The 15218-nt window shown below is 43.0% G+C and overlaps 1 protein-coding gene across 3 annotated transcripts in view; it reads left to right on the top strand.

The window, feature by feature from the left end:
* LOC131044330 (chromatin structure-remodeling complex protein BSH) overlaps positions 1 to 15218 on the top strand; it is a 183138-nt gene that overhangs the window by 104355 nt on the left and 63565 nt on the right. For all 3 annotated transcript variants that reach the window (XM_057977650.2, XM_057977636.2, XM_057977644.2), the window contains 3 exons: positions 13825 to 13863; positions 14126 to 14214; positions 14453 to 14515. In XM_057977650.2, the coding sequence (XP_057833633.1) occupies positions 13825 to 13863; positions 14126 to 14214; positions 14453 to 14515 (191 nt within the window). The remainder of the gene's footprint in view (positions 1 to 13824; positions 13864 to 14125; positions 14215 to 14452; positions 14516 to 15218) is intronic.

Raw genomic sequence — 15218 nt, 5'->3', positions numbered from 1 at the left:
CTCGCAGCCACAGGAGCTATTCGAACGATGGGGTCTGGACTTTGTAGGACCCATGAAGCCGAGTAGCATGCACATGTGCAAATATATTGTAGTAGCTACGAAATACCTCACCAAGTGGGAAGAAGCGAGAGCCTTGCCAGATAATACGACTTCGAGTACGACACGGTTCTTGTATGAACAGATTGTCACAAGGTATGGGATACCCCTTCAAATCACCAGTGACAGGGGAGTGCACTTTGTCAACCAAGTAATCCATATGATGACCATAGAGTTCAAAATCTTTCACAATCTCTCTAGTCCGTACTACCCTCGAGCTAACGGACAGGCAAAAGCAACGAACAAGGTGTTCGTGTCAATAATTTACAAATCGTGTGGGGTGGAGCAAGAAGACTGGGAGGAAAGGCTACCAATCGTACTGTGGGCTTACCGCACAACCTACAAGGTCACCACAGGGCATACCTCGTTTCAGCTCATGTACGGGCAGGAGGCAGTGGTACCGATCGAGTACATCGTATCTAGCCTCCGGGTGGTGGTGGATAATAGACTCAGTGATGAAGAAAGCTTGAGTGCAAGGCTTGGCAGCCTGATGAAACTGGATGAATGAAGAATAATGGCACAATGGGCAACGGAGGTAGTGCAACGACGACGGAAGTGCTGGCATGACAAGCACCTATAGCGGGCCAACTTCCGGCCAGGGTAGTTGCATCTGAAGTATAACGGCTGGAATGAACTCCGACGGGGGAAGTTTAAAGTTCGTTGGCTTGGACCCTATAAGATCAGAGAGGTCGGCAAGAACGGGGCGGTGAAGCTATCTACTCTGGATAACAATCCAATTAGGGACCCAGTGAATGGTTCAAAGCTGAAAATCTACAAAGAACAGAACAAACCGATGATCGAGATTAACATGCTGGGATACGCTACCAAAGGGCATTGGACCATTGGCCAGAGCAAGGAAGTTGACGAAGACCCGGTGGTAAAAGCTGAACCCTACCGAAGAGATGAAGAGTGGGCAAAGCCTTTTGCAACCATAGAAGAGCGGCTTGTGCCAAAGCAGGTGGAAGGTGTTGCGGTTCTCAGGAACCACAAGCGCCTCACAAATGCGTATTTTGGGGAGCCAACTGTATGGGTGTGGGTTTTAGGACATTGGAAGAAGCGGGCCCCATATGAAGGCCTTCGAGTAGGGTATGTAGCATACGATATCGATGAAGAGATTGAAGCCCGAAGGAAGGCCGAGAGTGCAAATAAAGAGAAGGAACTTGTAGACCTGGAGGCAGAGCTTGACTTATGGGAGTACGGGGCAACCCTAGGTCCCTGTTTAAAAATGGTGCTGAAAACAGAAGACTTATTCATCATTGCCTCCCAGCTGGGGGAAGCGGAAGCCAGACCTAACTCATTATAACAGGTAATCCCTAACCCCACGGGACCACTAGAGGTTGACGGAGAGAGAGTAAAATGGTACCAACAGTACGGAGGTCGCTACATTGACGACCGATATAAGGGGATGGGACCCGCTCTGTTAGTTGACAAGATATGGGACCTGGAGTACGTTGGGTCGTGTTGTGCACAAGAATGCTGTAGGAGGTTGCCGCACGTCTGTATGTGGTTGCATGATTCAGAGATGAAGTTGAAGATCCAGAATGACCCCTCAAGAAGGAAGAGGAGCAGAGGAGACAAGGATGCCAACCAAGGGTCAAATAAAAGGTGGAAGGAAGCCGGGACGAGTGGCAAGGGAAGAGCAAGAAAGAAATATATTACCTGAACAACGAGGAGAAAACTAAGGTGGCGGAAAGATCATTTAGCAGCATTGGTAGAAGCAATAAATTGCCCTGTGGACCCCAAAGGGCCATCTGAACGACACAACCTAACCCATGGATACCTTGGTAAACTAAAGGTACGAAGAATTACATTTAAAAAGTACTATCAAATAAAAGAATTAAAACAATTGCTAAGAAAGGGGGTATTAAAAGTTGGGGAAGGGAAATATATGGAAAGGAGAAAAAGGCCAGGGTCAACAAGTATTAAAAAATTAAAGTGCCAGGCAAAAGTAAGGAAAAAATACTACTGATAAAAGGGCAATTATTTTGTAAAAATTAATAAAGTATTTGAGCCTAACCCTAACCCTGAAAAGAGCGAATGATTATAAAAACCCCCTAGAAGTTCATTTCTATACAACACATAGGCAAGATTGTACTGGTGACAGCAGAAGGACCATGAGAGAGGAAGCAAGTCCAAAAGAAGGTGCAGCAAGGGAGGGGAATCTGTACGATGTACGAATTACACGTACGGAGGCATCACAGACCATACGAAGCAAGCCGTACGACATTGCAAGTGAGCCGTACGACGACCTTTGCACAACGTACGATAAAACCGTACAAGGTTCATTAACTCGGGAGAAGCCGTACAGTCCCAAGAACACACCTGGAGGCGAAACCGTACGGTAAAGTCGTATGGCACACGAGCACACTCCATCAGGAGAAACCGTACGGAAAGGAGGGGCCGTACGGAAAAGACAGCCATATCTCGTGCACTGGAATTCCGTACACATTTCATATGGGTTGCCAACATAAAAAGGGCAGTGACCGTACGAACAAGGGAGGTACGAAAGATAGGGAAAAAGGACACCATACGGAGGAGACTGGACACTGTACGACCACCGTACGAAATTGGAAGAAGGTTGCAGTGTAATACGTATGGTATTCCATACGTAGTAGGCAACGCTACAGGAGGAATTTTGTGCCATCCGTACGGATTTGGATGCACAATTGGCGTGCATGAAAAAAGTTGTAAGGTCAGGGGAAGGAAGTATATGGGCCAATCGGTACAGTGTAGAAGTAGTAGTTGGTCTAATGGTTCGTACCAATTGGCAAGTCACACTGGCAGACCGTTATAATAACGGTCAAGGACGGGACAAAGACAGGAAAACAGGGCAAAGCAGTTGCAGTGCAACCATGACAGCTACAGATCCATCCAACGGTAGCAAGAAGGCCAAAATCGAGCCAAAAGTGCAGAAGAATTAGAGGGAATTATGGCGGAGAATATAGCCTTTGAGAGTGTGACTGGCAGCGAATGCCGTACCTGGTGGGAGGAAACTTCCCCTGACCATGTGATAAAGGACTCCCTCAGAAAAGCTCAGGTAGACCATGCCATCCAGATGCCGACATTCAACATTAAGGATTTCGAGTTGGTGCTATGGACTATGGTATCCGGATACAACCGCTAGGAAAGGGCTTCCATCATTCAGTTCCAGGGCTGCACGGTACGAGTTTCATTCAAACCAAAAGATTTCAAGAGGGTATTTGGCATAACCGAGAAGGGGGCATCTACAGCGAAACCAACCAAGAAGCTCACCAAGGAAAAGAAGAAATGGTTGTTGGATTTGGTATGCAGAGATGACCTCACAGAGGAGCAATGGAAAAGCGTCTGGTTTGTAGGGGGTTGAAGCGTGCGTTTATTGCACTAGGAGAATGGAGAATGTTGATGGACTTAATGAATTCATGATAGGGTTAATGAATGGGATTAAGTGTGGCAAAGTGTACAACTGGGGGCAACTTTTGGCGGAAAGAATTCATGATTTCCTCAAGCTAGAACACAAGACATTTTACATGTGCCACCACGCCATCAGCCTATTTTTGGATGCCGTACGCCTGCATGTACCACCAAAAATGTGGGGGACTTTTGAACCGCGCGGAAGGGTGGAACCTAACAAGCCGACCATGTACTATTATGCCCATCTGGACACGCTTGGGGACACCGCGCAACCAACAAAGAGGAGGAAGCTGGACATGTCTGTGGAGGTTGAAGATAACAGTAGTACCGAAGACTCTGAGGAAGAGGCCGAAGAGACTGAGGAGCAGGTAAATGGCGATGAGGGGTTTCGTATGGCACCACACACAGCAGGAGAGGATGAAGGGGAAGCGGAATCTCAACAACAGGAAGAGGAGGAAGAGGAAGAGCAGCATGGAGGGCTATGGGCACAGTGGAAGAGAACGCAGGTGAAATTTACACCCTCAAAATTATCCTCTTCGACACGCTTGGTACCACAGGATGCTCTTACAGTAGCCAGTCTGGTCGGAGACGTCCGACCAGAAGGAGTGCTGTTCTGAAAAAATCAATGAAGGACAACTACCGGCGCAACGGCGGGTGTCAATGTCGCAGATAAGTTTAGCTTTACTTGAGTCGCAAATGGTACCAGTTGTGGACCGTACTAGTATGGCAGACCGAACGATGGCAGAGGAGGCCGTACAACATAGCCCCACGCCAGGGGAAGAAGAGGTGGTGATATAGGGAATTGGTACTAGTACGACAGGTTCAGGTACTGGCGCAACAGGTACTAGTATGATACCATCTAGTACTAGTACGATACCAACATATACTAGTACGATACCAACAGATACTAGTACGACAGATACTAGTAGGGTACCAGTGGAGAAAGATGAGTCAGGGGATGGCCGATGATGGGAGATAGTTTGGAGGAGTTGGCAGTACTGGAGACACTGACGGATGAAGATATAGATGCCTCGCTGGACGGGAGGCTGGGGCAGTTTGCACTCACACCTCATCCTTCGCCCTCGCCATCACCACACGCCATGGCTGTTGGGCTGAACCAGAAACAGGACAGGACTACCCCTATCACAAACTAGGATGAGGATATGTCTGTTGAGAAGAGGAATAGAGCAACAGGAAGTGGTGAGCAGAGTCCGAAGATCATCAGTGGTGGGGAAAGAAGGCCGAAAGGACTACTGGCAGGACTCCACGTCACTCCACTAGACCCTAGCGATCCAGCAGGCTCGCTCCAGCGGTTCTTTGGGGAGCTGCAGGGGATTTCAGATGTAGCACGGGGAATGGCACAATTGACTGGGCAGATGGATGCTGACAACTCCGCTGATGCTGAGAGACTATGCCACTTCATGACTTCTGGATGTGTAGATGAGTTCGCACGCCACTTCAAGCAGCAAGGGTGGCCAGATAGTAGTACACTGAAGATGGTACAGGAATGGACGTGGATGCGACTCGTATAAGGCGTGGGCACCTTGGGTGCCACCTTGCGCTGTATGGAAGGATCCTTCCGGGATGTGTACCTACAGATGCGACAGAGTCAGATAGAGCAGCAGGCTTAGTGACTGTATGTGGCAAAACTGGAGAAGGAAGGGGAAAAGCGTGCGCAACTAGCCACAGTAGAGAAGAACTTGAGGGCTGAGCTAGAGACGAAGGTGACTACTTATGAGGCCCGTCGCAACATGCAGAAGAAGGAGGTGCAAGTACTGGCAGCAAAAGTGGCCGAGCTTACCTTACAAATGGAGCAAAAAGACAACTGTTGGAGGCCGCACACATGGTGAAGAAGGCATTAGAACGACAGCTGTTGGCAGAGAAGAACCTCAGACTCCACATAGGGCAACCACCTTCTTCTTCGACTACTATAGGGACATCTCCCCCTTCTCAGTCCTAGTCTTTTGTTTTGTATTCCAGCTCCTATTGTCTTAGTCATTTGGAGGACGACTGCTTTTGGGGGGGGCTGATGTTAGGGGTCAATAGCACATGTTAGTTGTAGCTGGGACGAGTGTTTATGTTTATGTTTATGTTGAGTCGCCAAGAGGTTCCCGTGGGGTAGTTGGTAGTTAGTGACGGTTGGCAACTTGGCCAACCGTCGAGTCTATATATGGTTAAGATGGAACCTTGGCAAGGATGGTATTATACTAGCATATTTGGAGAATTCAATAAGGATATCATTATTCTGTCATAGTTGTTTTGTTACTGTTATTCATGCTTTGATATACATTAATGTTTTGCTACATGAATTGTTGGTACGTGCGGGATATCTCTGTTTTATCCATGAGTTTACCAACCTCACATTAAGGACTAAACAGTCGTCAACTTGCGTATGGTCAGGGTGGCGGGTGGTCGGGGTGGCGGGTGGACGGAGATCCTATCACCGGTGTTAACTGCCTTGCCCCTTCACTTTCACGTGTCCCCGCTTGGGTTACTGGCTGACGCGACTGAGCTCGACACCTAAAGCCGCTGAAGCTCACCGTTTATCGCCGACACCGATGCTCACCGTTTATCGCCGACACATAAAGAGGCAGGAGTATATTTCATTGCATAGATGACAAAAGAGAGATTAATTAATGGACCCTAGGGGAGGAAAGAACTAGAAAAGACAGTTGCGACAGTTACCTGCTCCTGGGCGGTCACCATCTACCAACAAGAAAGCTATTCAGATTTTGCCTTCAGGTGTCAAAGTAAGAGGCGACATGGTTGACAGCAGCAAAGGCAAGGGCAAAAAGGTACGACCTAAAGTGTAGAGTTAGATGGTAGAGAAAGATGATGTGACTGTTGACACCATTAATTTTGAGGGTTTGAGTGGAGCCGATTGTAGAAAATGGTGGACCGAGACCTCGCATGATGATCTCGTGAAAGTAAAGTTGCGAAAGGCACAAGTACACTGGGCCATTCAGATGCCCAGATTTTGCATCAAAGATTTCGAGGTCGTGTTGAGGGCTATGGTTGGTGCATACGACAGCCACACGCGATAGTCGGTGTTCAACTATGAGCACCACCAGGTTACGGTCTCTTTGGCTTCCACAGAGTTCACGAGGGTTTTCGGTATCCTAGGGGAAGAAAGTAGATAAGGGTGAGAAGATATCTCCAGACTTCAAGGATAAACTCCTGAAGTTGATGTGTAGGGACGACCTCACATAGGCCGAGCTCGATAGCCTCCAGCATGCAAGCAAGGGAAGAGGTCTGAAGAAGTCTTTTTTACGAGAGGGAGAGTGCCAGTGCCTCTTGGATGTGTTGAAGAGCCGCTTGATGGGAGCCAGTAGGGCTTTGGACATTGCCATGGTGCAGGTTGTATTGATGAATGGCATCCGCAATGGTGTGGTATATGGCTGGGCATCTGTGCTCGCTGAAAGGATGGAGGAATTTATGACCTTGCAGCACATAACTTTCTATATGTTGTACCATGCCATTGGACTCTTTTTGGATGCAGTGCGTCTTCAGATACCGCCCCAGACACATCACTTGGTACCACATGACCGTGTACACCTTGGACAACCGCCTATATTCTATTGGGTCTATTTAGATACCTTGACACCGAGCGAAGACATACAAACAGGTAAGAAACGAAAGCGGAGGGTGGTGGTGTCGGAGTCCGAGCCGGAGTCGGAGTCTGAGACTTGTGACCAGAGTGAGGAAGCGAGTGCAGAGGACTCCGTAGATACGTCAGAGGCCACAAAGGGTAGTTTCAAGATGGTAGTTAGAGGAGGACAACAGGTGGAGGAGGAGACCGTGACGACACCTCTCGCAGTTGCCCGGAGAGCGGCCGTCACACCTCCATGGAGTGAGTTGCCCCAGCAGCAGACATCATCCGGTGCCACGGTAGCACCTCCGACTCTACCACCTGGAGCAACAGTATTGGCGGTGCCTGTTCTTAGGTTTGGGCAGGCCTAGACACCAGTAATTATGATCCTGGGATGCATGGCCATGACATTGGTGGCCCCACCAGGAGCACCAGAGCCTCAAACGGTAGGAGGGATTCCCACAACAACAGTGGAGGCAAGGACGAGTGGAGAGATGGTTGGTAGTGCGGCTGCGGTAGCATCAAAGCATTCTGGAGGGAGTGGTACCCCTTCGCATGCAGATATGAGTGCCTGGTTGAGTTGGTATAAGATGGCACCAATGGCACCGGTTGGAGCGACTGTCCTCTCCCCACAACGTGAGTTGCCGAGCCCCCACAAGATTGTCGACTTGGTACGAGATAGCTCACCAGAGAACTCGCGGGTAGTGCAGGGAGACCACTCACCCATTCGTGAGTTGGTACTGAGTCCCAGGCATGAGCAGGAGTTGGTACAGAGCCCCCCTCATGATGAGCTACTGCAGAGTCCTCACCAGGATGCCCAGGAGAAAGGTGTCCCAGCATCTCCGAGAATGGATGGTGACATGGAGTTGGAGCAGTTTATTGTGGACATGGTTGCTGGATCTCGAAGGATTATAGCCTTGGCACGGTCCCAGGGAGATGCCAGGATAGACGGACAGTTGGAGCAGCTGCTTGGGTTTATGAGGAACGGTTGCACGACACACTTTGCTGAGTGTTTTGAGTCGAGGGGGTGGCCTACTACAGAGACCTTGCAGATGCTGGAAGATTGGGGTCTCCAGGAGCAGGTTGGAGAGACCAACACACAGTCCTTGTTGCGGAGGGTAGAGCAGGTCTTCCGTGAGACATACTATGAGCTGAGGTGGACACATCATATTGCTTAGGGTACGGAGACCCAGCGGCAGGAGGCCATGTCGGCGAGGGAGGAATTGGCTCCTCGACTCCAACAAATGGAGGAGTCGCACAGGGAGCAGTTGGCTTGGGAGAAGGCCTTGCAGGTAGCGGAGAGAACTACCTTGGAAGCAGAGTTGGCAGAGGAGAGGTCGGAGAAGGATGCCTTGGGGGCATGGTTGGAGGAAGCCCGGGAGGAAAGGGCTATGTTGGAGAACCGTCTCGCTAGTGCCTTGGAGATGGTGGAGAAGAAGGATAAGGAAGTCCTGGAAGCCGCGATGATGGTGAAGATGACTATGGAGCGACAGATGGTTGCAGAGAGGGACCTGAAGTTGAGGACTGAGCAGGTCTACGAGTTAAGAGCACGCCTGGCAGCCACACCACGAGCATCGACACCACCCTCACCAGGGATGCTTCCTCAGCCCAATTCTCAGTCTTGAGGTTTTTTCTTTCGATCCTCCCGTTTTTGTTGTCAATCGTCAGGAGACGACCTTGTTTTTTTTGGGGGATGATGTTGGTGGCATATTGTATGTACGGGAATAATAAGTAATTAAGTAATTAGGAAGTACTTTGTTTAGTGATGTAACCAAGGGTAGGTAGTTACGGGTGCGACGGTTGTCTTTCGCACCCCCTCGGTACCTTTATATACCATGTGATGTAACTTGCCATTATTACGATTATGAATGGAATGGTAGCCTTTCTCTTGGCTAGCAATTGTTAAACATTGTGTGACTTAATACATTATGACTGTGTTTATCTGAATCTATAGCATTGCTGTTCTTTGTTATGTATTCCATCCACATGCATTAAACTGTTATGTATTCCGTCTGATTGTATACTTGGAATATATGTCTCAACGTTATAAATTGCTGCTACTCAACTGGGCCTTCTGATTAGAGTAAATAAAAAAATAGATCCTTCATAGCTTATGCTATAGTTTTCCCATTTAATTGAATCTTCAATGCTATGTAGTGTCTATAGGTCTGCCACATGGTTCTCTTCTCAATGAAGCTCTTAATATCATCTTTGATACTGCTATAGATATGGTCACAAGTCTGATACAAAGCAGCTTATATGACTTCTCTAATTCTGCTACAAATCTCCTTTGGAACTGCTCATAAGCTTTTTTCAAAATCTGACTGTGTCTGAATGAGATATCAGCTTTGTTCATGCATCTCTGGCCATGCCAATGGTGATGATATACCACCAATCACCTGGTAGATTGTAGACTCTTTGAGCTTTCTTGATCTGAGTTATTATATTGAAATAATGTTAAATCTTCCCTTACATCGTTCTATCCTCTTTCACTATCCCTTTGATAGCTGACGTATTTTCTCCTCCCAAATTCCCCCACTTTCCATCATTCATAATATTATCTTATATCTTCCCAAAGGAAGTGATCTCCTTATGGTCACCACCCTTCAAATAGACACATCAAATAACAGGTCACATCTCTTTGCCATATGTAATTACTTTTTGTTTATTCAGACCGTCACCTTCCTATATGTATTTCTTTTCATTGTTATTAATAGCAAGACATCGCACCCTTTGACCATTAAAGGTCATCGCACCTCTTTAAAACAATATAACATTTATTAACTAATCATAAGGTTATGCAATTCTTAATATATTAATCTTAACACTTTTTTTTGTTCTGTGGAATATATGTTATCCTTACTATTGATTGCAGTTAGTCTTGATTCTGTCTGTGGTTAAATAAGATCGCATAGACTTTTAATGGAGATCGTCTTAGATTTAAACTTAGTTCTACTCTAGTATACTATTCTGATAATTCCTTTAAACAAGAACCACAGTCTTTATTCTTAGTCAGTGTCTTATTCATTCTGGTTTACTGATTTTGTTACAATCTTGATATCGGCATTTTCAAGGTTGCTGCTGTCTTCCTTCTTGTCATTGTTGTATATGCTATGATCGCTTATATTATTTAATCGATGCCTTGACTGAATGCTGCACATTATTCTCATACAAGATCACTGCATGTTCTTGTCTATTCTTCTACTTCAATCACTATTCTGGTCAATAGATTCTTTGCCTTGGTTAATTTGTCTTAAGTTTCCCATTGGTGCCTCATGAAGATGCTAGAGAAATAACTCTAGTGTTTGTAATCAGTTTAAATCTTTAATTGAAATTTATTTTAATCGTATATCTTAATGTCCTGAATTGGGGACATTACAAATTGGTTGGTGGAGTTGATTTTTGTAAATCAGTTTAAATCTATCTCTATTCCCCTTGTAATAGTTTCAAATGATCTCTTTGAACCTATTCATGGCCTCTTAAATGTAATCCATTGGATATTGATCCCCATCCACCAAGCTCAAAACTCTCACCACTGGTCTGACATATACAAGTACAACCAAATTAAAGTTACAAATTTACAATGAATGTATTAAAGTTTAAAGATAAAGGATTCAATTTGAAATTGAAATTGAATTTTGAGGCTACCGTGATGATTTTTGTAGCTCTCTTCACAAAGACATCATCAAAAATTGTTTTTGCTGTCCTCTCTCCATCAACCTCCTTTGAATATGGTGAGTCTAGCCATGGTTGACTCACAAACATCTACTTCAACAATGCCAACTAACTAGTAATGTTTTTAAATATTAAAAAGTTAATTGCAAATCTTGTGACACCCAATTGCACAAACTCTTTTCACTTGGTGTGATCTCTCATCAAGCTAAGAGCCCAATATTTTGCGACATTCAGTGCATCTTCTGCAACTGTTCTCATTCAACCAATTTTTCCTGTATCCTCAAAAAGGTCTAGATGATGTTTCATGCAAGGGGTCCAAAATAGTGACATATGCCTCTCTTAGAGCAATCTCCTAGCCCCTACATACATTGCTGTATTGTCATTGATAATTTGCACAACATTTTGTATGCCCACCTCTAAGACAACTTCATCCAACATTAGACTCAAAAGTTTCTTCTTTTTTTACTTTGTTAGTGGCATAATTGACTTTGAGAAAACCATCTCCTTATTTGAAGTTGCCAAAGAATTGGTTAGGGTGCGGTCCTTCCCATTTCCCCACCCAATTGAAAGAATAGTGCATCCAAACTTTTGCCACTACCTCTTTTGTTCTTTCAAAATTAACTTCCAATCTTCAACAGCTTTTTGGAGCAACTTCTCACTTAACTCTTTTAGAGAAGGTGCTTTGTACCCTTTCCCTAAAATTGTCAATGCTATCACTAAATTCTCCCAATATGGACTTTTTTTTCACATTGAACGAAAGGTTGTAAAACTAGAAACTTGCATGCACCTTATTTGCTTTCCAGTGCATCTCCTTTTTCCACCTTGTACTTTGCAACAAAGCTTTTATGCCAAGTATGTTTTTAGGTAGAAAAGGGCCTTCTCTACACTCTATTCAAACTAGATGAGGTAACGTGCTTCATTTTTGTGGACCATGACTAGAGGCTACAACTCCTACCATATCTTTATTTGTTTCTCCTTGCATGTCAGGATTAATAGTTGTCACAATGTCTTCTTGTGTCTTCACCCTCTCTAGTTTCTTCTCATCCAACAATGCAAGGAGTGCTTGCATCTTTTGTTTGACCTCCTCTTTAGCTTTTTCACATGTCTTGGCATCGTTGTTGGGAATGCCAGCAATATGGTATTTGACGCAATTTATGCCTCTATTAAGCTTGTTCATGTGTAAGGTGCAAATCACACTCCTTGCTATCGGTACAATTACAACTTATTTTCAAGTAGGGTCTTTGCTTCCAACATATGGCTCCAGTAACTGATACTGAGCCTAATTCAGAGCCAAATACAGTCGTATCTAACCTACAACATGCTTAATACCAAAAAAAAGTCAATTTTTTTTCAAAAAAACAACTTTTTGAATATGTAGAATCAAATTAAATTCATATATAAATCTTACATTACAAATGTTAAACAGCAATTGAATAGCAATGTGGCATGCCATTAATTAATATATCCAATTTTTTTTTTTTTTTTGACTTGGAAGTGTAAACCCTTCATTTAAGAGATAAAAACTAGTACAAATCAGCAATAAAATTTTCAAAAATTGAATTCATTGTAAATAAGATTGTAATTGGTGTAACTTACATGCTTGGAAAAATAGAATTAACATGTTTAGAAGCAACTTACATGCTTGGAAGAAAAAGAAAAAGAAAATGAAAAAATACCAACCTGGAAACTGAAATTTCTCAAGTTTGCCCTTTAAATCCTTTAAAAAGCATTTCAAATTTACTCTCAAGGATGTACAATTGCTGTGTGAGGTTTAATAGGAAAACGTTAGTGTTTACAACATGTCCAAACTGTGTCCAAACCATTTTGTGCATCATAATCACATCACCACTAGTTTCCCCATTGGACTCACAAAAACTCAGTGAGTACTTGCCATTTTTTGCTATGCACGCTTGTCAAAAACTCATCCCATCTGACCCTTGAATTTACTTTGAGTACTCATTTTGGGAAAAAGTCTGAGAGTACTTGGTGAGTTGTACAACTATGGTCTAAACATTGATCTCTAACTCCTATTGATAAAAAAATAAAATAGCATTCTGTATTCTTGAGGCCAATATGAGAATAGTTCTTGTAACTTGTAAGTAAAGGCGACTGCCTATGAAGAGGCAAGAGATAAGAAACAGAAGAATATAAACTACTAAGAGAAAATGACAGTTACTAAAAGAATTTGATTTGGATTGTAACAACAACCTGCATGTAGTTCTGCTCAATGACCTTATTGACCTTATGCTGCAATGTTGTAGTGGAATGTTGCCCCTGGACCATGCTGGAGTAAGCAAAATATTAGCTTATTTTTTTGGTACATTTGAGCATTGGATGATGTTCATACATAAAGCTTTCTGTTTCAAAGTTCAAACTGCCACATAGATAATAGACTGGATGGTGCCTACTCCTGTCCCCAAAATTTGCTAAATATTCACCATACAGAAATTTGCTGACCAATAGTTATCTTTTAGTTTACCAACAAAAAGTTTATTAGCAAGGCTTGCATTGCTTTGCCTTATTACTCTATTTTTTAAAGGTTCAGTCCAGTCCTTAATCTTTTCAGTTTCACATTTTCGATTGATGCCGACCTTCATTATCTCTTCCATTATACCTTAAACTACCAACAAAAAATTTATTGGCAAGGCTTGCATTGCTTTGCTTTATTACCCAGTTTTCAGAGGTTCAGTCAAGAACTTAATCTTTTTACATTTGCCATTGATTCCAACCTTCATTATCTCTTCCAATAGACCTTACAGTTATTTAATCTATTTAAATTTCTGTCAATTAAAGAGGCTTAACACTTTCAGAGGATTTCTTGATTACAGTTTAACCCATAGTTAAGAATGTTACATATCAAATTGCAAACTGCTTAACGACTTTGAAAATGTGTACACCATTGAATCAAAATAGACAATTAGAATGATTTTCAATTTGGATATTCTTGCCTTTACCTTACTGCAATCATATTATATGCTTAGCAATTATTAAACTTTTTAAAAATCTAGTTCTTACCCTGTTATTCACCTAGCATGGCATGAACTGAACTGATAGTTTGTTTCTGTTCGCTGTAGCCTGCAATTGCAGTTGCAATTCGAGAGCAACTTTATGAGGTTTGCTGTCCTCTCTATTTGGGTCCTATATAATACATTAGAATAATAATGCTTTTTACAATCTGAATTTAGCACTTCTGCTTTTCTTTTTATTTGTCTTCTCAGTATCATGTTCTATCCGTACTGGTTTATATGGTGTCTCTTGCTGGTTTGCACGTCTTTCAGAGCTCTAACTGAAAGTAAAACCAGAATTCTATAAATGTTGCTTTGTAGTTGTTCTTTTCCAGGAAGTTTATCTTCTAACAGCTTAAGTATGTTGTAGATTGCAATACAAAATGTAACTTCAGGAAGAGAGACAAGAGTAAGCAAGAAATCTCGTCGAGACCGGGGGGTTGATTACCCTTCTACAAGGTTTAACTAAGTCTAATCCTTTTCAATTGTAGGACAATTTTAACCGAGCTTTACTTTAGCTCACTAGGAATGGCAAAACTATCTTCACATCTGTCATGCTTCTAATTGTTAAATGTAATTTTGTTAATATGATTATTCATATTCTTTTGGTATGTGTAGGAAACAAAAACAGTTGAAGGTTAGATTTTATTTGATATCATGAAAAATGAATTTGTTCTCATTGTGACAATTTTTTCAGTAAAGTTGGTGGGATTGCTTTGGATTATATGAAGCGGCTTGGTAACAAAATAAGCATTTTGAGGTCAGTTTCTTTTTTACTGTTTGCATACATTATAGTGGAACTAAAGTTTCATTGCTATTTAACAATGAGATCTTAATGGTGAAATTGAATGTAATTTTAACATAGCAACATACAGACATGCTGCACAAAAGAGGTAGTGTACTCTAATTCTTGAAGTCTTAAGAATTTGACTTTTTATATTGAACAATGGGATTGGAACCTTAAATGGTTCTTGCATTTTCCAGAAGAAAAGTGTGATAGATTGCTGTTTGGCTGTGATATACACATTGAAAGTGTGGGTATTGAAGTATCTCTTTCTGTCAGACTTTTTATTCATGCTTAATCATAATTTTAGAAGAGGCACAAATCCCCAAGATTAATTTATTTGTATCATTACAAAGTATATATTTTATGAGCTAATTCATTATTGTTCAATTGCTTTTAAATGCCCACAAGGAAGGTCTAATAAGGGGTGGGGATATAATGTAATGAGAAATTGGCTGAGTTGGTGAGCATGTGATGGGCTGCAAGAAGAGTTGGAGAAACAAAATGAGTGTGTATAGAGGTCTGATGATAATATGTGGTAGCAGCTGATTTCATGCAGTGACACGGAGGCTAGACAGTTTCAATGTGGGTCTCGATTTTTGGTTAGTCTGCTTGTAATTCTGGTGTGGTTCCAGTTAGCATGGCCGCATCCATGAATTTTGGGAAGATGAAAAGAAAG

The sequence above is a fragment of the Cryptomeria japonica genome, chromosome 6, assembly GCF_030272615.1.
Source record: "Cryptomeria japonica chromosome 6, Sugi_1.0, whole genome shotgun sequence".
Lineage (NCBI taxonomy): Eukaryota > Viridiplantae > Streptophyta > Pinopsida > Cupressales > Cupressaceae > Cryptomeria > Cryptomeria japonica.
This window is presented reverse-complemented; position numbering and strand designations above follow the sequence as displayed.